This window comes from Artemia franciscana, chromosome 2 (assembly GCF_032884065.1).
Source record: "Artemia franciscana chromosome 2, ASM3288406v1, whole genome shotgun sequence".
NCBI classification, from domain to species: domain Eukaryota; kingdom Metazoa; phylum Arthropoda; class Branchiopoda; order Anostraca; family Artemiidae; genus Artemia; species Artemia franciscana.
Genome location: NC_088864.1, coordinates 26,825,874 through 26,852,725, shown reverse-complemented (window position 1 = coordinate 26,852,725; position 26,852 = coordinate 26,825,874). Strand labels below are relative to the sequence as shown.

At 33.6% G+C, this 26,852-nt stretch overlaps 1 protein-coding gene across 1 annotated transcript in view; it reads right to left on the bottom strand.

Annotated features, from left to right (window-relative positions):
- LOC136039408 (glutamate receptor ionotropic, kainate 2-like) overlaps positions 1-26,852 on the bottom strand; it is a gene marked incomplete in the record, with an annotated part of 174,727 nt that overhangs the window by 38,855 nt on the left and 109,020 nt on the right. The window contains 1 exon segment of the mRNA XM_065723135.1: positions 25,763-25,966. Within this exon segment, the coding sequence (XP_065579207.1) occupies positions 25,763-25,966 (204 nt within the window).

Here is a 26,852-nt window from a genome sequence, read left to right as displayed (position 1 = left end):
AAGTTAAGCAGATCAACGGAAGAAAGAAAGAGAACTAATAAAGCAATTTTAAGGAATATATAGCTGGCATTCTTTAAAACCTTGCATTAATTTCTAAACGCATACTGACTATGACTATTACTCATTGCCTACTCTGGTTTTGTAAGCACTGCCAAGTAAAACGACAAAAAGCTAACACGACTGAATACACTGAGAAAACATCAAAATAAAAAAAAAAGAAGAAAGAAAGTCTATTTTTGCATGTTCGCACTATGTGTCAGCTCTTTTTCTATTTTTCAGATTTTTAAACTTCAACTCCCGCCCATTTCTCCTCAAGAAAGGAACTTATGCCTGCACACCTGATCACAGGCTACTGCTATTGATCATTTGCTTCCCATGAAAGAATAAAATAGCAACAAATCCAGCCATACATTAGTTGTAACTAGCTACTACTTAAATCTTATTCATAAATGTCATATATTCGATTATAATATTTGGTTGTCTCCTTGATAGAAGTGCAAGAAGCAGAAATAAACACTTCACAAATTTTTTTTAAGTATTAATTATGCTGCACCTCTTTTATGTTTATTTCTTTCAGTTCTCCCTCTCATTCCACATTCACTAATTAAACTGCACATGTAATGTGATTTTTATGAAGATAGGTTATATTGATCCATTTCAAATATACCAGAAGCAATACTCTAGTATTGCTAAGTAAAGAGTCATATGCCTCTATTCATCATCCCCCCCAGTCAATTCTTATGGAAAGAATGGCTGCAGGAACTTTGAAAGCAGCTTATCCAACTGGAAATTGAATTTTCTAAAGTTTGTTCAGAGGCCAAAGGGATTGGATGGCAATTAGTCTCCACCTTGTGCCCTTTTTGCTCCTTGGCTTTCCATACCCCCCCTGTCGTATGAGATAAAAATTTGAGACAGTCATTTGTTCAAAATCATTCAAAGGTCCAATAAATATGCCTTCGGGATAATATTAGCCCTGAAGCACTTGTGCAAATTGTCAGTTGCTCACAGCATAGGTTTTGTGGTGGAGAAGAGAGTCATGCTTAGTCTTGGCTATCTGATTGGCTGAACACATTCAGGGATCTTTCTTGGGCCAGAAGGTCCAGGAAGGATTTTGCCCCTGAGTAGTTTGAAATTACAGCCGCAAGCTCTTTAGCCAAGTGGAACATAATGTAAAAAAATAATTGTTTGGAAGCACCGGTCGGCTCTAATTTTGGTCGTCAAGTCCTTAGGCTAAAGAGACGTCAATTTAGAAAGAACACAGAAGAATTCTAAGGAAAACAGAGCCAAAAAAAGCCCAAAAAGACCAGAAACGTTTCTGCTGAACGGCTGGAAACTTACAACCGCAAGTTCCTTGGCCAAAAGAACTAAGTACAAAAGAAAATTTTGTGTCGGGAACATGAGTCCACTAAAAATTCAGTCAGAACACTATATTTCTCAGTGAGAATGGAACTTATATCTGGAAGACCTGATTTAAGGGAATACCAATTCAAAAAAAAGGAAAAAATATGCGTGCCGGACTCAAAACACGGCCCCAAAAAGAGCTGGTGAAAGTATTTTTTTTCTGAATGGCTTGAACTTTAAAACCTTAAGTTGCTGGCCAAATGGACCTTAGGCCGCTGGGCCAAGAGGATCCAGATATACCAATAAAGAGAAGATGGGGGCTTTGGCAAAGAAACTTTTTTTCGATTTGCTTGACACTATACCTCAAAATTTCTTGGGCCAATAGAACTCCAATCAACAAAATAATCTTCACCTGAATATTCACCAAAAAAGCCAATTAAAGCTTATTTTCTGAACAGATTTAAACTTAAAACCGTAAGTCCATATGCCTATTGAACCTAATATACAAGGAAAATTTTAATTTGGGGATACAGTCATCTCTCCAAAAAGGGGCCCGAATAAGAGGCAAACGCTGTTTTTCGGAGTTGGAGGATGGTTAGGAGCTCGACAATGGACCAAGTTATTGATTAGTTTGAAGTCCAAAGCCGCCAGTCCTTGTTTGGAGCCTAACGTAATACAAATGTACTTGTGCAAATAAAACCCCAAAAAGGGCCGCAATTTTTTCTTTCAAAAGCAGATTTCAAGAACTGCAGACTAGTTTTTTTCAGTTGGCTTTCAAAATAAATGTTGATAGCCTAAAAAATTTAAATGAAAAATAAAAAAAGATGAGAAAAATAGACCGAACCGATTCGCAACGTCACAAAAGTTGCAATGAGCCATAATAATTTTCCGTGTGTTTGCTACAGGTGGTGTCTTGCCTGCATAATTTTCCGTGTTTGACATAGCATATCGCGTGTATGGTCAAATGTGACTTGCTCTTGAATATCCTTTAGATTAGCTTTGCTTAAATGAAAGCAAAGAAATTCTCCGATGACACAAAAATAATATAGGTTCCACTGCGGCAATTCGAGTTTCATAGCGATGCCATGCTGAACCTATTCCTGGTGCCCAGTAATTAGGCTCTACTACAAAAAATTTTGCGACAGCCATAATGTGCAAGATAGTTAAAAGGGGCAGCAACTATGCCCTTGGGGTCGCATAATCCCTAGAGCCCATTAGGAAAGGGCTGTAGGTTATGAAAGTTGCCCATTGTTTACGTATAGTGTTTGTTATTGAGAAGCATACTAATATTTTCCGGGAGGACTTTTCCCACGGGGAGACTCTATCGTGGGGAGGGATGTTTTCGGGAGTGAGCTTCCAAGGAAAAACTCTACACTGGGGGGATTTGCCAGAATTCCTAAGTGAAATTTCTCCTATTTGTCTTACTTTCTCTTTGCCGATTGAAGATTGCATATGGAGACGTTCCGGGGGAGTTGTCCGGAGGAGATTTTCAGCAGGGCTGGAATTGCCTAGAGGATTTTTCCTTGGAGGGTATTTTCCGCGGGGAAAACTTTCGATTGGAAAATTGTTCACGGGAGCAACTATCAACAGGGGAGGGGATATTTTTACAAAATTTTTCTAAGAAGGAGAGATTTCCGGTATGATATGAAAAATTATCAGAAATAAAATATAGGAACGATAAGTAATGATAAGTATAAATATATAAGTGTGCCAAGGCAAAAAATCTTCCAGCAAAAAATGCAAAATTCCACATTTTTGTAGATAGGGGCTTGAAACTTATACATTAGGGTTTTCTGATACGCTGAATCTGATGGTGCGATTTTCGTTAAGATTGTATGAATTTTAGGGGTTTCCCCCTATTTTCTAAAATAAGGCAAATTTTCTCAGGCTCGTAACTTTTTATAGATAAGACTAAACTTGATGAAACTTATATATTTAAAATCAGCATTAAAATGCAATTCTTTTGATGAAACTATTGGTATCAAAATTCCATTTTTACAGTGTTGGTTACTATTGAGCCGGGTCGCTCCTTACTACAGTTCGTTACCACGAACTGTTCGATGTAATTTGTATCCATAAATATCCATAACTTTCTTCATTTTAAAAATAGCCTTTTCAAATGCATAGAAAACCAATTGTTAAATTATTTATTGTTTTTCAGTTCAAGACATTGCTTCAAGAAACGAAAAGGTTGCTTCGAAAATTATTAATCTCTATCTTAAAGTTTATTTAGATATTAATTTTTGATATCCTTTAAGCCTGAATTATTATACGACTTTCTCTCTGTTCGTTTTTGGTTTTAATATGGCTTTTCACTTTTCAAAACTTTGAATACTTTTTATTAAATTATTCAACAAAAAACAAGAACGCTACTTATCTGTTATTAGCAGAAAAATTTGATTCAAATTTGCTTTGGAAGGGAGTGAAGAAGAAATAGACATCTAATGGGGGTGAACAGGGAAAGACAATAAGTGGAATTGTTGTATATTTATCATACAATAACGATAACAACCTGTTATTATTTTATAGTGAATTAATTTAAAATTTTATCCATAAACCAAGTTTTTCAAAGAAAAGAAAAGGGTTCCATCAGATCAAAATAAGCAGAAATAAAGTCAGATAATCTTCCAAGCGTAAAATTACCACAAATCATCATAAATAAATAAAGAAAACCAAAAACGAAAAAAATTACAATGAATGACCGAGTCTCACGACTGGAACATAATTTTCATTTTACTGAAAAAAACGAACAAAAACAAATGACTGTACGTTGTCAGTTTAATATACATGTACTGATATTCATCCCTTAAAGTTTCAAGAATTTATTTATTTATTGAAGTCGAAAAAGTGAAAATATTTAAAATACATTTTATTTTCAGTAAAGTGCAAATTATTGTAGTGCACTTTAAATCTTAAAAAGAGCCGTAGAACTTTCGGTTACTAGTCCAGGGAGCCTCCTCCGAAATTTAAACTAACACCCTTCCTATAAAAACCTTATGTGTCCCCAGAGCATAACTGACATCCCTTTCCCTGAGGGCTTTGCGGGGGCGGGGGGGGGTCTGTCATCCTCAAAGACATAATTTTTGGAACTTTCAACTGCGCTCAACAAAATGACTATCTCAAAATTTTGATTGGATGTATTTGGGTAAATAATGGGCGTAAAGGGGGAGGGGGCTGATTGCCTCTAATCATATTGGACTGTTAGAAAAGGCAATAGACGTTGAAATTTTCAATCAAATGAGCCCCTTTAGAAGTTTCTACGACAACTCCTTCTATACTAAGTGCCCTGGTCTAAAACCAAAAAAGGGGGATGGAGTAGCTACCTTCAGATCCTTTTGAATCTTAAAAAGAGCCCTAGAACTTCCAATTACTAGGCCAATGAACACCCCAAAGTTTATATGACCACCCTTTCTATATAAACCTTATATGCCCCAGAGCACAACTTACAACCCTTCCCCTGGGGGCTGTGGGAAGGGGGTGGGTTATCATCCTCAAATACATAATTTTCGGACCTTTCAACAACGCTGAGCCAAACAGCTATCTCAAAATTTTGATTGGATGTGTTTTGGCAAATGATGGGCATTGGAGGGGGGAGGCTGGTTGCACTCTTATCACTTCTGAATATAAAAAAGGCACTAGTCCTCTCAATTTCCAATTGAAAGATCTCTTCTTGAAGTTTCTACGATAACTCTTTCTATACAAAATGCCCTGGTCTAAAAAAAAAAAAAAATCGTGCACACCTTGCTCTTTACTTAGGCAGCGCTATTGCTCTGCCTTTGAAACAGCCAGTTTGGAACATAGTCTACATCTATAACTTTCTATAAACCTTATATGCCCTAGGGCATAACTTAAAACCCTTCCCCTGTTTGCTGTGAGGAGGGGGAGGGTGGTCACCCTTAAAGACATAACTTCTGGACCTTTCAACAACGATGAACCAAATGACTATCTCAAAATTTTGAATGGATGTGTTTTGATCAATCATATGCCTGGGGGGCGGTTGCCCTCTAATCACTTTCGACTATTAAAAAGGGCACTAGCCTTCTCAATTTCCAATCTAACGAGCTCTTTTTGAAGTTTCTACGACAACTCCTTATATACCAAGTGCCCTGGTCTGGAAAAAAAACATCGTGCCCACATCGCTCTTTACTTAGGTAGTACTATGGAACTGCCTTTAAAACAGTCAACTTAAAACATTAACAATCTACACCTATAACTGGAAAATAATGCTATATAAATATTACACTGGATGTAGATTATTTTGTTTTGGATTCTAGAAAAGAAGAAAAAAAAGATAATGAGAATAGCTGAGAGATAAAGGAAGCCAGCCAATTTGAATGACAACATATCTTGAAATACTTAAAAATCTATCCGAGTTGTCCGCAGAGCGGCCCTTATGCTAGCATTCCAAACCCTGACAAGAGAAACAATAGCCAAGGAAAGAGCAAGTTAGAATTTCTTGTTATTTTCCAGCTAACGGTTAAATACTGCATTGGCGAATTCTGCATGACCTCTATAAAGTCTTGTTAAACATCTCAGTTCAAAAGTGGATATTTCAAGGTTTTTCCTTGTGAGCTAATATGCTTCAAACGACAGATTCTTAAACTTTTTTATTCCTAATACAGAATTATTTGACTTTAAAAGGCATCAAGTTACAAGATCAGTTAGTATATTTGATCAAAATTTCGTAATAGACAGCCCCACGATCACTGGTTAGGTTTTTCTCCCCTTCACTGTTAGATGCTTCAAACGATAGGATATTTTTGCCAAGTTAACCATTCCGGAAAAGACAGGTTAGGGTGCAGAAAGATTTATGACAGGTCAATTGGTTCTCACAAAAATTATGTGACATCAGATTCAGTAGCATTCAATTAAAGTATCTGTTAAAGAATTTTAGTCGTACGTCTAAGTACGTGATAAGAATTTTTAATACATTGTTGAAGTAAGAGATATTTCATCCCAGAAAGAGCTTTTGTATATATGATTCCTTAGAAAAGTTTCCAGCTGAACCTGCAATTAATTAAATTTTCCAAAGCAGTAGAGATTTTCCAATATCAAACTTTACAATAAATTGAATTTAACATGCACAAAAAGTATGGAAAGAAATTGAATAGAAGAACTTTAAGCATCAAATTGTCGATATTAAAACTAATTGATTAAAAAAAAGGAGAATTGAGAGAAAAAAATAAAAAGAAGAGGAGTGGGACAGACTTGTTTAACATTTTATTGATGTAGGGAAAAATATCTCTTTTACCTTTTGTGGAGAATTTTCTTAGAGTAAGAAGAATATTTGTTCTCTCTCGATACAATGAATGAGGCGAGTTAAAAGGGGAGAAAAATTACTAGTTAAAAGGGATTTCATTAATTTTTTCACAAAATTTTGGCTTAGAGAATAAATTCAAGTATTATTTTTCCATTTTAATGCTCTGTTTGCTGAATTTGTCTGTTATTTATCGTTATACTTTATATTTGAAATGTGAACAGAATGGAGTACTTTAAAAACAGATGAAGCCTATCTCGGTCGTTCAAAATAATGTGGTTGCGGTTTTGTTTGCCCTGTTGATTAAAGATTCGGTAAAAGAAAAAAAGTTCATGGACAAATTCAAATTCTACCAGCTACTTGCCGTCAAGACTGTAGCTCTTTATTTTTTTTTTGAAAAAGTTCTCTAGTGGAAAAACTTTCTATATTAATTTCTGTTCATTTTTATCGACATAGCCTTTTTCAGTGGTAATGAGAACAACATTTTAAACCTAAAAATTAATATTTTATATTTTAAATCTATAAGAATCCATATTTTAACTTACTTTTTATAAGTTGGACAATATTTTTCAGCGATTTTCAATAATATAAGCCCTTTTGAAAATATAGACACATATACTATCCCTTGATTTAGTTTTACACCTGATCAAGTTTGCCAGCAAAGTAAAACTTAAAACCCTTTTTAAAGCATTGTATCTGCTCTATTTTGACAGCCTTGACGCACTTACACTTTTTGATATTAGCCAATTGCAAGAGCCGAAGTTATAACAGTAGTAGCCCTGACAATTTCAAATTATTACCCTCAGCCGTTCTTGGTGTTATTGAGACGTCTTATTGACAACCAGCATACGCATAGACCCTTTCGGTTTAGTTTTAAAAGAACATAAATGTTCTGGGAAATTTTCTACATTATGCCATGTTCTATACCCTACTCCCACCTGGACATCTTGACAACCTGATGAACTTAAGCTATTTTGATTCAGTTCAATAGTAGTAATTATGGTAGCAGCAGTATTAGAAGAAAAAGCAGCAGATGTGGTGTAGCTGGTACACACTATTGCCAATCATCGAACATACAGTAATCGGTCTATATGCGTCACAGGATTTCGGGTCTTTATTTTTCTTAAAAATGCACGTTACTAGACCTTCGCATAGCGCATCAGGAATATGCTGCTGGGCGATACAAGCCTGAAATAAAATAGCAAGATGTTCAAACAACTTTACTGTCCCGTACATCAGATGTTCGGGTTGCACGTCGTCCGAACCCGATGCTTTACCTGGTCTAAGACAGCGAATATGTGCCTGAATAGAAGCTGGCGTGATAATGATATAGTTTTTAGCATGGTCTAGCATTGCAAAACAACCCAAACGTATAAATCCAAATGCTGCATCAAGAGGAGTTGGATCGTCAGGAAATAATGAGGAAAAATTACTTTCCCAAGAGCATAAGTCAATCGGATGTTCTCAGATGAAGAAGTCGAGGTAAATTTTGACACGTGACACCACAATAGCTGGGAATTATTTTTGATATCCCGCGAATGATTGCAGATTTGACGCCGTTTCCATTGCCGTACAGCATTTCTATATATACACTTCATATATTTGACGATTTGAAATAAACAGCCTGACCTTGGATAACCGTAGTCGGCCCAAATACGAAACTAGAACTTATGTCGATGTTTAGCTCTCTGAAGTTCACAGTCTTCACTCCACCCTTCTTAACATGTTATTTTGTAATATGTTTTTAACGCTTTGCTGAGCATTATCTGAAGGCTTCATGTGAATACCCTTGGTCTTTTTGAACACTAAAGGTCAAATAAGCCCTCTTTCCAAATAATAAATACAATATGTAAACAATGGGCAAATTATATAACTGATAGGCCTTAAACCGAGGGCTGTGAGGGGTTGCCATCCGCAGAGACAAAGTTTTTGTACATTTCAACCATGCTGAACGAAATGGCTGTCTCAAAAGTTTGATCTGATGTGTTTGGGGAATTAACGGCCCCAGAAGGGGGATGGGTTGCCCTGTAATCACTTTTGACTCTTAAAAAAAAGAGCACTAGAATGTTAATTTTCCAGTTGAATGAGCTCCTTCCGATGTTTCTGCAACAACTTCTACTATACAAAATTAATACATCATGCCCACATCGCTCTTTACTTAGGCAGCGCTATTGCGCTGCCTATGATTCCAAATATATAAAATTTATTAGGACTAATTTTACCCATCAAAAACTACGAGCCTGAAAAGATTTGCCAGATTTTTGAAAAAGTGGGGAAGCACCCCTAAAACGTCGAAAGACCTTAATGAAAATAACACTATCAGATATAATCCTACTGTAGAGCTTTCAAGCTCTTAAATACAAAAATGTGGAATTTTGTGTTTTTTTTTGCCAGCATAAAAATCCCGGACAGGTGTTTATTTGCTTTTTTTCTCTGGGACATGATCGTATTAAATCAATCCAAGAAGATCGAGAATGGGCTCATTTGAATAGAAATAAAAAGTTTCAGTGTACTTTTTAAGTGACCAAAAAGATCGGAGGGCAGTTAGAACCCCCTCCCACAATGATTTTTTCCTTATGTACATCGGATCCAAATTCTAACACAACCATTTGGTTTAGTCTAGTTGAAAGCCCAAATAAAAATGACTTCGGGGATGACAATATCCCCAATATCTCCTAAGGAAAAGGGCTCTAAGTTACACAATTTGAGTGTTTTGCATATAGTATTTGTTCTTGTGAAATATACATAATTTTTTTTGTCTGAGGATTTTCCATTGCGAGAATATTAATGAGGAGGGGAGTCTCCAAGGGTCTAGGATTGGACAAGCCAGTGGAGCTTTTAATCGACTAAAGCCAGTGTGGCGATCGAAAAAGTACTCCCTGAAACTGAAAATGAGGCTGTTCAACAGTAACGTCATGTCCGCCCTCCTTTATAGCTGTGAATGTTGGAAACTAAACCAACACCAAGAAAAGAGGATTCTTGCCTTCGAGAACAACTGTCTTCGCAGAATACTGAACATTAACTGGAGAGACCACATAACCAACCAGACTGTTCGGTCTATCTCGCGCCAGCCCCTGGTAACAGATGTCATACGCCAACGAAGATGGCGCTACCTGGGGCATGTTATCCGTATGGCGGGAGATAGACTCCCCAGAACTGTACTGGAGTGGCAACCAGAGGGAACCCGAAGAAGAGGGAAGCCGAAGAATACACTTCGTCGTACGTACCAGCGGGACCTAAAACACATCAATGCGATAGTCCAACCCCAGTTGGAAGACGTCTGGGCAGCAGCACATATGAGGGACGACTGGCGGCTCTTTTTGGATGCCCTGGGTGCCTCTGGCGGCACAGGAGGAACTAAGGTAAGGTAAGTCTCCAAGGGATGTTTTCCAGTAACACTTTTATAAAGGGGGGATTTCCTGGCCTGATTTGGAATGAAATAAAAACAACCTTATTTCAAGTAAATGTAAGGAGTAATATTAAAACTTACAACAAACAGAAATAATTCCCTAGATGAGGGAAGCTACCACTTCCTCAACGCTCACTCTTTATGTTAAAGTTTGACTTTTTGTCATAATTCTTTAAGAAAGACTGCTCAACCATAAGGCCGTTGAATTTCATGAGAAGTAATAATAATAAAAAAAAACCCAAGATTTTAGCATCAAGACTGATGTCTGAGGAACAGTTGGCCCTTCCATATACAGGATAAGTTCTGTTCGTAAAGTTTCATTCCTGTTCCTTACTTTCAGTTGAAAAAACTTGTTTTTTATTTAATACACCTAGAGGATACTTTTCAAGCTCCTTGGGCAGTTGTTGTCAGATCAACATTATTTTCGAACTTTAAACGAATCAAAGCAAAGAATTATTTTCACTTCAAAATGAAGAGGGGGGGGGGAATCGTCAAAAAACAAAATAGGTATTTTATAGCAAAACGAAATTCAGGGTACAGCTCGAAGATCAGACCCCCTCCCATGTAGGATTTTTGAAGTAAAAATGTTTTCTTTTGATGCAAATAAATCAATTTATCTATTTTTAATATTCGCATAAATACTACAGCTAAATCAAAGTTCTTTAATCTACTTATACATGAAAACTGAAAAACAGAAAAAAGCTACGATAAAATTAATATAGAAATATAAGCCGATTATGATTCCAATTGTATTTTATTGTTTGTCTTTGGTCGTTTTCATGAACCTCCGCCGGTCGAACGATAATACACTAGATTATCCATTGCTCTCTGATATTCTGCCGTGGGACTTTGCCAGAATGTTCTCCTTGCGCGTTTCCTATTAAGGTTTGAAACAAGACTGGGACAAAGTCATAAGCCAAATCTATTGAAAAGATTTGGTTATAAATTGGTACAATGTCTCTTCTGACATGCAATTGGTTGGTACCACCCGTAGAGGAAAGCTTCTAATAATTGGCGACATTGATCATCTCTCATACACCATCACATTTCTACAAGTTTCCGACGTTTCTCCAAGAGATAAAGGATAATTGTAGCTAGCAATATTAGCCGGAACGTGACTTTTTGTTACCTCTTCTTAATTGTTCCGAATCAAGTAAAACACCCAATTTTTAAATGCTTTTACCGTCTGAAGTTTTAGGATTCATCTAATATACGTTTAAGGAACTTGTACAATGCCGCTTTTAAATACATCTTCTTAACTTTATATTGTGCAAAATACAACTGTGTCAGTCATCAGCTCAAGGGCTTCTTTTATTCAATTATGACCTATTTAGTGAAAAAATTTAGCAATAGGAGGGGGCAATACTTCAGACAGGACACCTTATTTGGGCACTAAATCTTACCTATAGCCTACTACAGGCAGGACACCTGACTTTACATCCTTATTTTGGCACAAAAAATTGGCTATACTAAACTAGAGCATTGACTATTTACATAATCATACTAAAAGAGAGATACCTCATTAGCATAACCGACTTACGTAGTAACTAGATTTTGTGACTGACCTACATGTTCCTGTCTAGGTATGATTAACAAGATAAAGTAAATCGTTTCATTTGATTTCAATTTGAACAGATAGAATTTATGATATAGTATTGAACTTTACTTAACAGCATCTGTACACTAGATACCGCTTGGTGTAACCGCTAAATACCATGGTTAAACCGCTTGTATCATAATATGCATGAGAATAAGTGCTTATATTAACACTTCTTTATAGGGAATTTTATGATCATCCATTTCCCAACCTCAAAGGGGCCAATGCCCCTTCCCAAAATTTTTGCCCTCTTTTTTGTACCCCATTTGTTTTTGAACTTATATTTTAAATATTTTTACTTTGAAATTTTTTCAACTTTTTTTTCATGTCTTAAAATAATATAAAATATATTTAAAACAAAAAAATTCACTTGCGATATTTTCGGTTACGAAATGAAGATGATATAGATATGTTAGTCGTGATTTTTCCTATTAGAAAAATAATGTTTGTAGTAACACTTTTCTTTTTTTACTTAGAATTTTTAGGCTATTAGCAGATAGTTCTGTCAAGTGTTTTTTGGAAGGTTGCCATATGATAAGAGGTTGTGATATTGATAAAATTTGAGCCAAGTATTTGCAAATCTTGTGTGATATTACCAAAATCTTGTATGATACTGTCAATCACCTTGCACAACATTATCTAACTCTGGCTTGATATAATGAGAACCATCTATTGCATTATCGAAACTTTACATGGTATTATCAAAGTCAACATACAAAGAGAGGAACAGAGGCAAGCAAACAGTCACTCAGACACACAGGTACAGAGGGTGAAAGAGACAAACAACTCATACAAACAAACAGAGTCAGACACAAAGATAGAGAGAGAGACAAACAAACACCCGCTCAGACAAAAAGACAGAGAGTGAGAGAGAGAGAGAGAGAGAGAGAGAGAGAGAGAGAGAGAGAGAGGAGAGAGAGAGAGAGAGAGAGAGAGAGAGAGAGAGAGAGAGAGAGAGAGGAGAGAGAGAGAGAGAGAGAGAGAGAGAGAGAGAGAGAGAGAGAGAGAGAGAGAGAGAGAGAGAGAGAGAGAGAGAGAGAGAGAGAGAGAGAGAGAGAGAGAGAGAGGAGAGAGAGAGAGAGAGAGAGAGAGAGAGAGAGAGAGAGAGAGAGAAACACTTTCAAACACACTGGGTCAGGCACAAAAACATACAAAGACAGACATGGGGACAAGCAAACATCCGCTCAGACACACAATCAGAGAGAGAAAAGGAGACAAATAAAGTACTTTTGACCACAATAAACTCAACTAGCGCATAAATCCCGAGTGTTTTAGTTAACGACAATTAGGTTACATTGAGTCAACTGCTTAAAGTTAAGTTCACTTAACGTTGCCCGCCACGCTAAGTTTTTCTTCGGGCCATTTGCTTGTTTTGTTTATTTATATTAATAAACCCATCTTTTTCCTCAAAGTGAACCTAAACAAGCCTAACTTGAAAGCAGTAAATAATTGTTTGCAGGTGTTTTTGTCTCTCTCTCTCTGCGTCTCTGTGACTGAGCAGATGTTTGCTTGTCTCTCTCACTATGTCTATGTTTCTGAGCGGGTGTTTGCTCTCTCTCTCTCTCTCTCCCTCTCTCTCTCTCCGCCTTTCTGTCTGAGTGGATGTTTGCTTGTCCCCATGTCTGTCTTTGTGTGTTTTTATGTCTGAATCTGTGTTTATTTAAAGGTGTTTCTCTCTCTCTCTCTATGCTGGTGTGTATTAGAGGCTCTTTGCTTGTCTCCCCCTCTCAGTGTCTGAGTGGGTGTTTGATTGTCTCTGTGTCTGTCCTTGTGTGTTTGCGTGTCTGAATCTTTGTGTTTGTATGTGTTTTTGCCTCTGTCATTCAAAGTGCCTGTATACCTGAGCGGATGTTTGATTGTTTCTCTTTGTTTGTCTGACTCTGTGTGTTTGTGTGTGCTTTTTGTCTCTTTCTATCCCTCTCTGCCTGTCTATCTGAGCGGATGTTTGCTTGTCCCCGTGTCTGTCTTTGTACGTTTGTATATCTGACTCTGTGTGTGTTGGTAAGTGTTTTTTTCTCTCTCTCTGTAGCTATGTGTCTGAGAGGCTGTTTGCTAGTCTCTGTGTCTGTCTTTGTGTGTTTGTGTGTCTATCTCTGTGCCTATGTGTGTGAGTGGCTGTTTGCTTGTCTCTCTCTGCCTTTGGTGTGAGTGGGTGTTTGGATATTTCTGTGCCTGGCTTCATGCGTTTCTATGTCTCTCTCTGTGTGTGTGTGTCTGTGTTTTTTTTCTCTCTCTCTCACACTCCATGTGTCTGTTTGTCTGAGTGGGTGTTTGTTTGTCTCTCTCTCTGTCTTTGTTTGTTGGGTGTCTGACTCTGTGTGTCTGTATGAGTTTTTTGTCTTTGCGTCTGTCTTTATTTGTTGATTTTGATTATACCACGTAAGATTTCGATTATGCAATAGAGGATTCTCATTATATCAGGCCATAGTCTGATAATGTGGTGTAAGATGTTTGATAACATCAGACAAGAATTTGGTAATACTACACAAGATTTGGAAATACTTGGCTAAATTTTTTTTCAATATCACAACCTATAATAATACGGCACCCTTCCAAAAAAATCACTGGACAGAACCATCTGCTAATAGCATAAAAATTCCAAGTTAAAAAATTCTGTCCAAAAAACATAAGTAAAAAAAGAAAAGCTACAAACATTATTTTTCTAATTGAAAAAATTACGAATTTGAAAATATAAAAAGTGAATTTTTTGTTTTAAGTATATTTTATGTCATTTTAAAACATGAAAAAAAAGTTGAATAAACTTCTAAGTAAAAAAAGTCGAAGTTAAAAAAATTAGGTACAGAAAAGGGGGGAGGGGTATTGGACCCATTTGCGGTTGGGAAATGGATGATCATAAGTTCCCTCTAAAGAAGTGTTGATGTAAGCACTCATTCCCACGAATATAATGATACAAGCGGCTAAAAGAAATGTTGATATAAACACTCATTACCGTGAATATAATGATACAAGCGTTTACACTATGCATATGATATAGATGCTGTTATGTAAATTTCAATACTATACCATTAATTCTATTAGTCCAATTTGGAATCAAATGAAACGATTTACTTTATCTGGTTAATCATGCCCAGACAGGAATATGTAAGTAATTCGCCAGATCTAGTTACTATGTAAACCGGTTATACTAATGAAGTATCTCTCTTTTAGTATGCTTATTAATATAGGTCACTGCTCCAGTTTAGTATAGGCAGTCTTTAGTGCCCAAATAAGGGTGTAAAGTCAGGTGTCCTGTCCGTAGTATAGGGACGGTTTAGTGCACAAGTAAGGTGTCCTGTCTGTAGTGTTGCCCCCCATTACTTTTAGGTAGTAGGTCTTTGCCTACCCGGAATATATACTTAAGCAGTTATGTAGTCCTTTCATGATGGCTACTGAGTAAAGTAGATGTTCCTTTAAATAAAGATTCGCTTGTATCAGTTTTACACGTTTATATATTTCTTTATTCATTTATATTAGTCCCTGTTGTATGTTTGTTTGCTATGATTGTTTATTTAATTTCCGTTCATTTTGGGTTTCATTTATTTTTTTACGGTAAAAGATACTTGTTCGTTTTAAGCCTGATTCGCATATTCAAATCAAGTTTTACTCGTCTGACATGCTTTATTCCTTAAACCGTAATCGAACAAAATTTCTGAAAAAAACTCCAAATATTTCTTCTTCTTTTTTTCTTTAGTGATCCAGATTCTCAATTGAATTTAGGCTCAATCAACATTATTGCCACAAATATTTAACTTCCAGTCATAGTCAGATTCATCTCGATCCATCTTACACAAAATAACTAGGGGCTTTGAAAATGGATGAAAATGTTCCAAGCAAATATAAATTAGCAGCTGAAAGCAGCAAATAAAAAAAGAAACGAAGACACACACAAACACAAATACAACCTTAACCACCTGCAAGAATGAGATGAAACTTCGTTTTTCACTATTCTCATTACCGTAAAAGTTTCTCTAAAACTTATAACAACAAACAAATTATCAATTAATCTTATTTGTCAATTATCGATCTTCATTTTCCATAGTATTGCTGAGAAACGCTTTTTTGGTGTTGGAAACAAAGCCCTTGCTAGCAATTCTCAACACGTTTGGCTTAGAGTAAAGTTCAGGGCTTCCCAAATAAAAGGCGAGACGCGCAAGAACAAGTTAAAAAAGGACCCCCCTATTCTCCTTACCTTCGTTCTTTCTGCTTGTTTCACGCGTTATCTTGCTCTTTACATGAAGAAGACTTCTCCTTTTTACTAACTCATTTGAATAGTTTGAAAGAGAATCCCACATTAGCAACGAAGAATATTGAAAACCGAAAGAAGGGAGGCAGGAAAACTAAGTACTTTGTTGTCTTTTGCTCCGATGATAACACTTTTTTACTCAACGACCTTTGTCTGTCTGGATAGTATTATTTTATTTTTAGATCACCAGTCAGTTGCTTTTGTCTAAAAACACTCTAAGACACCATTTATGTCAAACTGGAATGTTCACAACGTTTTCTTTCAGAGTAATTAGTCAAAATACTTTCAAATGAACCCTTTCCAGAATATATAAAATCACACCCAATGGTCTTAATTAGGGGAGAAGGGGCATTTCCTCCCCCCATAGACACTTTGCCAATGCTAGGTTTTGAAATTTACCTTTTTTTTGTATTTTCATTGAAAAATAGCCTTTTATCGGTAATTTCCTTGAAAAAATTGGAATACAATAAAATCACCCTCTAATATTTTGAGAAATGCCTTTTTGACTGCTCCCCCACACACACATTACCGCGCACTAATGTCACCGATCACCCAAGAAAAAAAAAACGTATCCAAGATCACAGGAAAAATTCGTATTTTTCAGACAACAGCTTGAAACTTCTATTTTAGGATTCTAATTTATTTCATGATATATTTCATCAGGATAACAACCTATCTAGGGAAATTTAACCACTCCCCTCTTATTGATTATGAAAATTTCATTATGGTTCTAACTTTTGACGGGTTATTTTAAAGTTATGGAGTTTTGTATATTTATAACAAACATAATTTTTTTTAAGGAATAAGATATGGTCGAAATTCCGTTTGCTCTATATTGCAAAGAATCTTTTTCTACTTACAGTGTGTTAGGACGAATAGTTATATCTAGGGCACTCTTTAGTATCAGGGGCTGCGTGATCTTTCTTCTGGCAAAAAAGAAGAAATTACTACGTTTTTGAAGAGAGGAACATGGAAATTTTACAACAGAGCTCTCTCCTGATGCAATTTTCATTAAGATCACGCGATTAGCATTACGATCGAAAAATTTTTCCTACCTAGACTGGAAAAATTATGGCGTGTTCTAATCTTTGCGTTTTCCTTGTTACTGAGCTGGTTTATGGGACCTTGGGTCATAGAATTCCTAAAACTACCAAAAATCTTTCTAACTCGCAACGCACCTGCAGTAATTGGGGTACATCCTGTTATTTCACACAATTTTTCGGCAACTAAATTAAAAATAAATTGTTTCCTACGAAAATAGTCCTGGAGTGCAAATGCATAAGTCGTTTCTTTTGGTCAAATTTCATCAAGTTTTTATTGGTTTCCAGCAATCTAATTTCAAAATAAATTAAGAATTCGATGGCAAAAAGAGAATGTTATTTTTTCCTTCATTCGTTCAGGAAAATTGAGTTTCTCGGCAAGCTTTCACCATTCAATTTTACGCAATGATTTCTAAGGAACCTAGCAAAGGAAGTTCTTTTGGAACAAGAGTTGATAAAGAAGATTACTTCTGAAGTTGATTTGACTGTTTTGCTTAACGATTAGGACAAAATAATAATATGACAAATAATAAGTTATATAAATAAAAAAACGATAAGAAACAAAATGTCAACTATATATATATATATATATATATATATATATATATATATATATATATCTATATATATATAAATAAGTTGTCTGTCTGTGGATGGATGGGTCAGGTGACGTCACCTGAAAAAACTGGATCAGGTGACGTCAAAACTGAAAAAACTAAAAAAAGGCAAAAACTACAAAAAAAACTAAACACTAATAAAAAAAATAAAAAAGCTAAAAAACTAAAAAAACTAAAAAAAGGAAAAAACTACAAAAAAAACTAAAAACTAATAAAAAAGCTAAAAAACTAAAAAAACTAAAAAAAGGCAAAAACTACAAAAAAAACTAAAAACTAATAAAAAAAATAAAAAACTAAAAAAAACTAAAAAAAGATAAAAAACTAAAAAAACTAAAAACTAAAAAAAACTAAAAAAAAAAGGAAAAAACTGAAAAATAAGCTAAAATAAAGGTAAAAACCAATAAAAAACTAAAAAAAAAACTGAAAAAACTAAAAAAAGGCAAAAACTACAAAAAAAAACTAAAAACTAATAAAAAAAGTAAAAAAGCTAAAAAACTAAAAAAACTAAAAAAAGGTAAAAAACTAAAAAAAAAAAAAAAAAAAAAAAACTAAAAAAAAGGAAAAAACAGAAAAATAAGCTAAAATAAAGGTAAAAACCAATAAAAAACTAAAAAGAAAAAAAGGAAAAAACTAAAAAAATTTTCATCTAAAAAACTAAAAAAAACTAAAAAAGGTAAAAACTAAAAGAAGACCAGGACATAAGTAAAAAAAAAAAAACTATCTATATATATAAAAATAAGTTGTCTGTGGATCTGTGGATCGTGGATCAGGTGACGTCACCTGAAAAAACTGGATCAGGTGACGTCAAAACTGAAAAAACTAAAAAAAGGCAAAAACTACAAAAAAAACTAAAAACTAATAAAAAAAATAAAAAAGCTAAAAAACTAAAAAAACTAAAAAAAAGGCAAAAACTACAAAAAAAACTAAAAACTAATAAAAAAGCTAAAAAACTAAAAAAACTAAAAAAAAGGCAAAAACTACAAAAAAACTAAAAACTAATAAAAAAAATAAAAAAGCTAAAAAACTAAAAAAACTAAAAAAACTAAAAAAAGTAAAAAACTAAAAAAACTAAAAACTAAAAAAACTAAAAAAAAGGAAAAAACTGAAAAATAAGCTAAAATAAAGGTAAAAACCAATAAAAAACTAAAAAAAAAACTGAAAAAAACTAAAAAAAGGCAAAAACTACAAAAAAACTAAAAACTAATAAAAAAAAGTAAAAAAGCTAAAAAACTAAAAAAACTAAAAAAACTAAAAAAACTAAAAAATCTAAAAATCTAAATAAACTAAAAAAGAAAAAAAAAGGAAAAAAATAAAGGAGAAAAACAAAACTAAAAAACGAATGTATATACAGACCGGTACACCGGGATACAAATGACGACCGGGACACAGGGAATATAAATGACGACCGGGACACAGGGACACAACTACAACGGGGACACCGGGGGAAACAGGGGGATATAAATGACGACCGGGACAAAAAAACTAAAAAGAAAAAAAACTAAAAACTAATAAAAAAACTAAAAAATCTAAAAATCTAATACTAGCTGTTGTAAACTAAAAACTAATAAAAAAAAATAAAAAAAGCTAAAAAACTAAAAAAAACTAAAAAAGGTAAAAACTAAAAGAACTAAAAAAGAAAAAAAACTAAAAAAAGGAAAAAACTGAAAAATAAAGGAGAAAAAGAAAACTAAAAAAATATAAATAAAAATAAAAAAACTAAAAAGATAAAAACTTCAAAAAAAACTAAAAAGAAAAAAGAAAAAAACTAAAAAACCTAAAAAAAGGTAAAAACCATTAAAAAAAAACTAAAAACAAAAAAAGGGAAAAAATTAAAAATTTATTTCATCATAAGTTTTCAACTGACGAAATTACAAAGGAATGTTCGATTAGCAATCAACAAAGCACCGGGACACAAATGACGACCGGGACACAGGGAGTATAAATGACGACCAGGATATAAGTAAAAAAACTAAAAAAAACTAAAAAAAAGGTAAAAACTACAAAAAAACTAAAAAGAAAAAAAAAAAAAACTTATAAAAAAACTAAAAAATCTAAAAATCTAAATAAACTAAAAAAGAAAAAAAATAAGGCGCGTAACTAATATGGCGCGTAACGACTTACGCGCGCGGGGGGGCTTGGGGGGGGGCGCGAAGCGCCCCCACCAACTAGGTGTTGGGGTGGCGCGAAGCGCCACCCCAACAGCTAGTATATATATATATATATATCTATATATATAAAAATAAGTTGTCTGTGTGTGGATCTGTGTGTGGATCAGGTGACGTCATGTTTGTCCGCATATGACGTCTGAATTATTTCACACTAATACAAAAGAAGAAAAAAACTAAAAAAGGTAAAAACTACAAAAAAAACTAAAAAGAAAAAAAAACTAAAAAAGCTAAAAAACTAAAAAAAAACTAAAAAAAGGTAAAAATCTAATAACTAAAAAAAAACTGAAAAAAATAAAAAAAGGCAAAAACTACAAAAAAAATAAAAACTAATAAAAAAACTAAAAAAGCTAAAAAACTAAAAAAACTAAAAAAAACTAAAAAAAGGTAAAAAACTAAAAAAAACTAAAAACTAAAAAAGAAAAAAACTAAAAAAAAGGAAAAAACTGAAAAATACAAGAGGAAAAGAAAACTAAAAAAATATGAATAAATATATATAAAAATAAGTTGTTTGTGGGTTATGTCTGTCTGTCTGTCTGTCGAGTGACGTCGTGTTTGTCCGCATATGACGTCTGAATTATTTCACACTAATACAAAAGAAGAAAAAAAACAAAAAAGGTAAAAACTACTAAAAAGAAAAAAATAAAAAAAAACTAAAAAAGCTAAAAAACTAAAAAAAAACGAAAAAAAAGGGTAAAAAACAAAAAATTAAAAAAGAAAAAACTAAAAAAAGGCAAAAACTAAAAAAAAAACTAAAAACTAATAAAAAAACTAAAAAAGCTAAAAAACTAAAAAAACTAAAAAAACTAAAAAAAGGTAAAAAACAAAAAAAAACTAAAAACTAAAAAAGAAAAAACTAAAAAAAAGGAAAAAACTGAAAAATAAGAGAAAAAGAAAACTAAAAAAATATTAATAAATATAAAAAATATAAATATAAATATAATATAAATTAGCAATCAACAAAGCACCGAGACACAAATGACGACCGGGACACAGGGAGTATAAATGACGACCAGGACATAAGTAAAAAAAAAAAAAACTAAAAAAACTAAAAAAATGGTAAAAACTACAAAAAAACTAAAAACTAATAAAAAAACTAAAAAATCTAAAAATCTAAATAAACTAAAAAAGAAAAAAAAGAAAAAAGGAAAAAAATAAAGGAGAAAAACAAAACTAAAAAACGAATGTATATACAGACCGGGACACCGGGATACAAATGACGACCGGGACACAGGGAATATAAATGACGACCGGGACACAGGGACACAACTACAATGGGGACGCCGGGGGGCACAGGGGGATATAAATGACGACCGGGACACCGGGACACAAGGAATATAAATGACGCCCGGGACACTCAAAGAGAAATCACAGACTGGAACACCGGGACACAAATGACGACCGGGACACAGGGAATATAAATGACGACCGGGACATAGGGACATAACTACAAAGGGGACGCCGGGGTGCACAGGGGGATATATAAATGACGATGGCGACTCAGGGAATGGTCGATTAGCAATCACCATCAACAAAGCTCAAGGGCAATCATTAGAATCATGAGGTATAGATCTGAATACGGATTGTTTTCCCATGGACCATTATATGTTGCATGTTCAAGAGTCGGTAAACCTGACAATCTATTTATATGCACAGACAATGGGACAGCAAAGAATGTTGTATATTCGCAAGTTTTACGTAGTTAAAAACACACATATATATATATATATATATATATATATATATATATATATATATATATATATATATATATATATATATCTATATATATATCTATCTATATTCACAGGTGGGACATAGGGACACAACTACAATGGCGCGTAACTAATATGGCGCGTAACGACTTACGCGCGCGGGGGGGCTTGGGAGGGGGCGCGAAGCGCCCCCACCAACTAGGTGTTGGGGTGGCGCGAAGCGCCACCCCAACAGCTAGTATATATATATATATATATATATATATATATATATATATATATATATATATATATATACATACATATATATATATATATATATATATATATATATATATATATATATATATATATACATATATATCCCCGTGCCGAGTGTCTTCTGATAACTTCTTCTGATAAGTTTATAATGACATTTTATTTCTTATAGTTTTTTTTTGCAATTTACCTAACATACTATTTAAGTAAGTCACATACAGCATTGTCCTAATCGCTAATCAAACTGTCAAATCAACTCCAGAAATAAACTTCTTTATCAATTCTTGTTCCAAAAGAATTTCCTTTGTTAGGTTCCTTAGAAATCATTGCGAAAATTGAATGTTGAAACGATTGTGTAAAATGAATATATTGTATAATGAATATATTATATATATAAAATAAAATATATAGAATTTAAAATGAATATATTATATATATATATATATATATATATATATATATATATATATATATCTATATATATAAAAATAAGTTGTCTGTCTGTCTGTGGATGTGTGGATGGATGTGTCAGGTGACGTCACCTGAAAAAACTGGATCAGGTGACGTCAAAACTGAAAAAACTAAAAAAGGCAAAAACTACAAAAAAACTAAAAACTAATAAAAAAAATAAAAAAGCTAAAAAACTAAAAAAACTAAAAAAAGGCAAAAACTACAAAAAAAACTAAAAAAAAAACTGAAAAAACTAAAAAAAGGCAAAAACTACAAAAAAAAACTAAAAACTAATAAAAAAAGTAAAAAAGCTAAAAAACTAAAAAAACTAAAAAAACTAAAAAAAGGTAAAAAACTAAAAAAAATAAAAAATAAAAAAAAACTAAAAAAAAGGAAAAAACTGAAAAATAAGCTAAAATAAAGGTAAAAACCAATAAAAAACTAAAAAAAAAAGGAAAAAACTAATAAATGACGACACTCAGAGAAAAAAAAGGCAAAAACTACAAAAAAAACTAAAAACTAATAAAAAAAATAAAAAAGCTAAAAAACTAAAAAAACTAAAAAAAGGCAAAAACTACAAAAAAAAACTAAAAACTAATAAAAAAGCTAAAAAACTAAAAAAACTAAAAAAAAGGCAAAAACTACAAAAAAACGACACTCAAAGAGAAAGCGACCAGGACAAAAGGAATGTTCGATTAGCAATCAACAAAGCACCGGGACACAGGGAGTATAAATGACGACCAGGACACAAGTAAAAAAAAAAATTAACAAAACTAAAAAGAAGGTAAAAACTACAAAAAAACTAAAAAGAAAAAAAAACTAAAAACTAATAAAAAAACTAAAAAATATAAAAATATAAATAAACTAAAAAAGAAAAAAAAAGGAAAAAAATAAAGGAGAAAAACAAAACTAAAAAACGAATGTATATACAGACCGGTACACCGGGATACAAATGACGACCGGGACACAGGGAATATAAATGACGACCGGGACAGAGGGACACAACTACAACGGGGACACCGGGGGAAACAGGGGGATATAAATGACGACCGGGACAAAAAAACTAAAAAGAAAAAAAAACTAAAAACTAATAAAAAAACTAAAAAATCTAAAAATCTAAATAAGCTAAAAAAGAAAAAAAAAGGAAAAAAATAAAGGAGAAAAACAAAACTAAAAAACGAATGTATATACAGACCGGGACACCGGGATACAAATGACGACCGGGACCCGGGACACAGGGAATATAAATGACGACCGGGACACAGGGACACAACTACAACGGGGACACCGGACACAGGGACACAACTACAACGGGGACACCGGGGGAAACAGGGGGATGTAAATGACGACCGGGACACCGGGACAGGGAATGGTCGATTAGCAATCACCATCAACAAAGCTCAAGGGCAATCATTAGAATCATGAGGTATAGATCTGAATACAGATTGTTTTCCCATGGACCATTATATGTTGCATGTTCAAGAGTCGGTAAACCTGACAATCTATTTATATGCAAAGACAATGGGACAGCAAAGAATGTTGTATATTCGCAAGTTTTACGTAGTTAAAACCATATATATATATCTATCTATATTCACAGGTGGGACATAGGGACACAACTACAATGGCGCGTAACTATTATGGCGCGTAACGACTTACGCGCGCGGGGGGGCTTGGGGGGGGCGCGAAGCGCCCCCACCAACTAGGTGTTGGGGTGGCGCGAAGCGCCACCCCAACAGCTAGTATATATATATATATATATATATATATATATATATATATATATATATATATATATATATATATACGGACAAACTGCTTTAAGACTAAAGTTAGCTCGAGATGTTACAGCTTAGATATGATTTTTGATTTATTAGAATTCATTTTATATAATACTTATATAAGATTTAATGGTAATCTGTACAAGCAAATCGTGGGAATTCCCATGGGGGGGGGGAATGCCAGCCCATTTATAGCTGACTTGTTTTTAAGTCAACTAGAATATTAATATATGATGGATAAGAATAATCCAAATAATTTAAAACCTATTTTGTCAAATAATAAAATATATTTAAACGATATTTTGGTTTTAAATTGTAAGGAATTTATTGATATTTCTAAAAATATATATCCATCAGAGCTTACTCTTGAACCTAGTCCTGGCACTGGTCTAGAAGATCATTTCTTAGATTTGAATATTAACATTTCTGATAATAATAAATTAGGTTTTAAAATATATAATAAAATGGATGATTTCGATTTTGATGTGATTAATTTCCCGTTCCCTGAAAGTAATATGCACTCAAATATCACATATTCGGCATTTTACTCACAGTTACTTAGATATGCAAAGATTTGTAGTAATTATATTGATTTTGAAAATAGATATAAAATTTTAAGCCAAAAATTGGTTTTAAGAGGTTTTTCTGCAAATAATTTAACTTGGCAATTTAAAAAAAATTAGTTTTCATTATAACGAGCTTTTAAATAAATACCGAAAGAATTATCTTGAAATACTTAGCAAAATCTTTGGTTGATTTTGATTTTCTTTGTTACTGAGTTTGGCGTGTCCCTAATATTAGACAGTGGATTTTCGGAGGATTTTGCATACATCTTGTTTTCGAATGATCTTATTTTGCATTCATGTCATTGATTTTTAAAAGGTCACATTTTCATCAATAGAGAAAATTTGATAGAGTGAAATTTTTTAAAAATAATTGTTTAGTAAATTTAGTAAAAAATAGATTGTGAATTCGTAATATAAATATACGATGGCCAGAACCAAGTTATGATAAGTTTGTTTTGGGGTTACTTGGTTGTTTTACATTTGTTTCTTCATAGGCATATATTTTGGTGGTGATACCTAGCACGGGGATACCATAGAGAACTTATGGTAGGCACGCCACTTGCCTGGGTAGAAAATTTAAAGTGCCGAAACCCTATAGGCAAGTTTGTATTCTCCTGATGAGCCCTTGTGTTAGGTTGTTGCCTCTGATTTATTTGTCTTTTTTTCATATTTGGTAAATGACGACTTATACTTACTTACGACACGACTGCCTGTCCATGGATTATTCTTTATGGTTGATTGTGTATAGCTATGCTGTTTGACCTATGTGATTGTATGGATGAGTAAGGTTAAGGCCTCATTCAAGTACTGATCTATATTAATTACTAATGTAGGAAAACAGTCTTCCTTTTCTCCTTCTGTCTTTTTTTTTATGTGTTTGTGCTGTTGTATTGGTGATTTCTTTTTTCATTATATATATATATATATATATATATATATATATATATATATATATATATATATATATATATATATATATATATATATTGACTCTTAAAGAGTGCAGCATAACTTTCAATATACAATCGAATGAACTCCTTCCGAAGTTTCTACAAAAACTCCTTCTCTCCAAAGTGCCTAGGTGAAAAGAATACATTCTGCCAATATCGCTGTCTGACGACCTGTCTATACAAATAGCAAATAATCAGCCCGAATGTCTACTTTGTTCTAGCAAAGGTAAGCTGATAAAAACTAATAGGAATACATACAGTCACAAAATTATTAAGTTCATTGAAGATACGAAGTCTACGCATACAATAAGCAGTGAGTTTCACACACAGGTTCATTTTTACTAAAAATAGCCACTCCAACCAAATTGCTTACATGATTCATCAACTGCTTAACAATTCCATTCCATTCTCCAGTGACTGGATGAGCTACACCATAAACACCGTCTGGATTTAGCTCCAAAATGTAAGAAAATCCTACAAGTTTAGCTATTTCGTCAAGTAACTCGACACAGAATCCGTAGAAACGATTATTTCCTGTATAGTTCTTTCCGTGATGCATAAAGATATACGGTACTTCCTTGCATTGCAGGGAGGAAAAATAGTATAAAGTGTCATATTTTCATAGTAGTTTAATATATTTAATATACATATCATTTTGGTGCAAGGTTACACAAGAAAATGCACAAATATACACATACTATACTGCTTAAACAAAATATATTCCTCACAAAAGATCTATACATTGATAGTGAAGACAATCCAAACATTTTTTTTTGAAAAATTTTTGCTTCTTGTTTTTTTTTGTATTTCTGTCGATGCAAAACTAAAGAATATGTAGATTAGGGTGCTTAGAGCTGTGATTCCCAACGAGGGCCACATGCACCACAGGTGGGGCATTACAACATTTTGATGAGTTATGGGCAGGACGTGCATCTCTCGGCTGATTTTACTTCAAAGTCTTTTTTAAAATCCCTTTTCCTTCGAACATTGCTACCAAATGCATTCAAGAGCCCAAAAACATAATAGTATTGCAATGATGTTTTACATTGTACAAAAGGGGTGTGGGTGCAAATGAACACAAGTAACTGAGCTTCCGTGCTGGTCAACCCGATTCAACTGAATCCTCATGCAACCGAATTCCCATTTAACTTTACTCATGTGCAACTCAGCTCTATTTAACTGAACCCTCGTGCAACTAGACCCCTATGCAACTCAACACACGTGTACCTCAGACCTATTTGACTTAGCTTTTGTGCAGCTGAACTCTGGTTTAACTGGGCCCAGTGCACCTAATCCCAGCTGTGTCTCAACCGTATGTAACCTAGCCCTTGACTGAGCCTTCGTACATCTCAACCCCCCTTAACTAAACCAATGTTTCAACTGGACCCATGTTTAAATAAACCCTCTTTTGATTTTGCCCTTGTGTAACTCACCCATATCTAAATTAAGTCTTTTTCAACGAA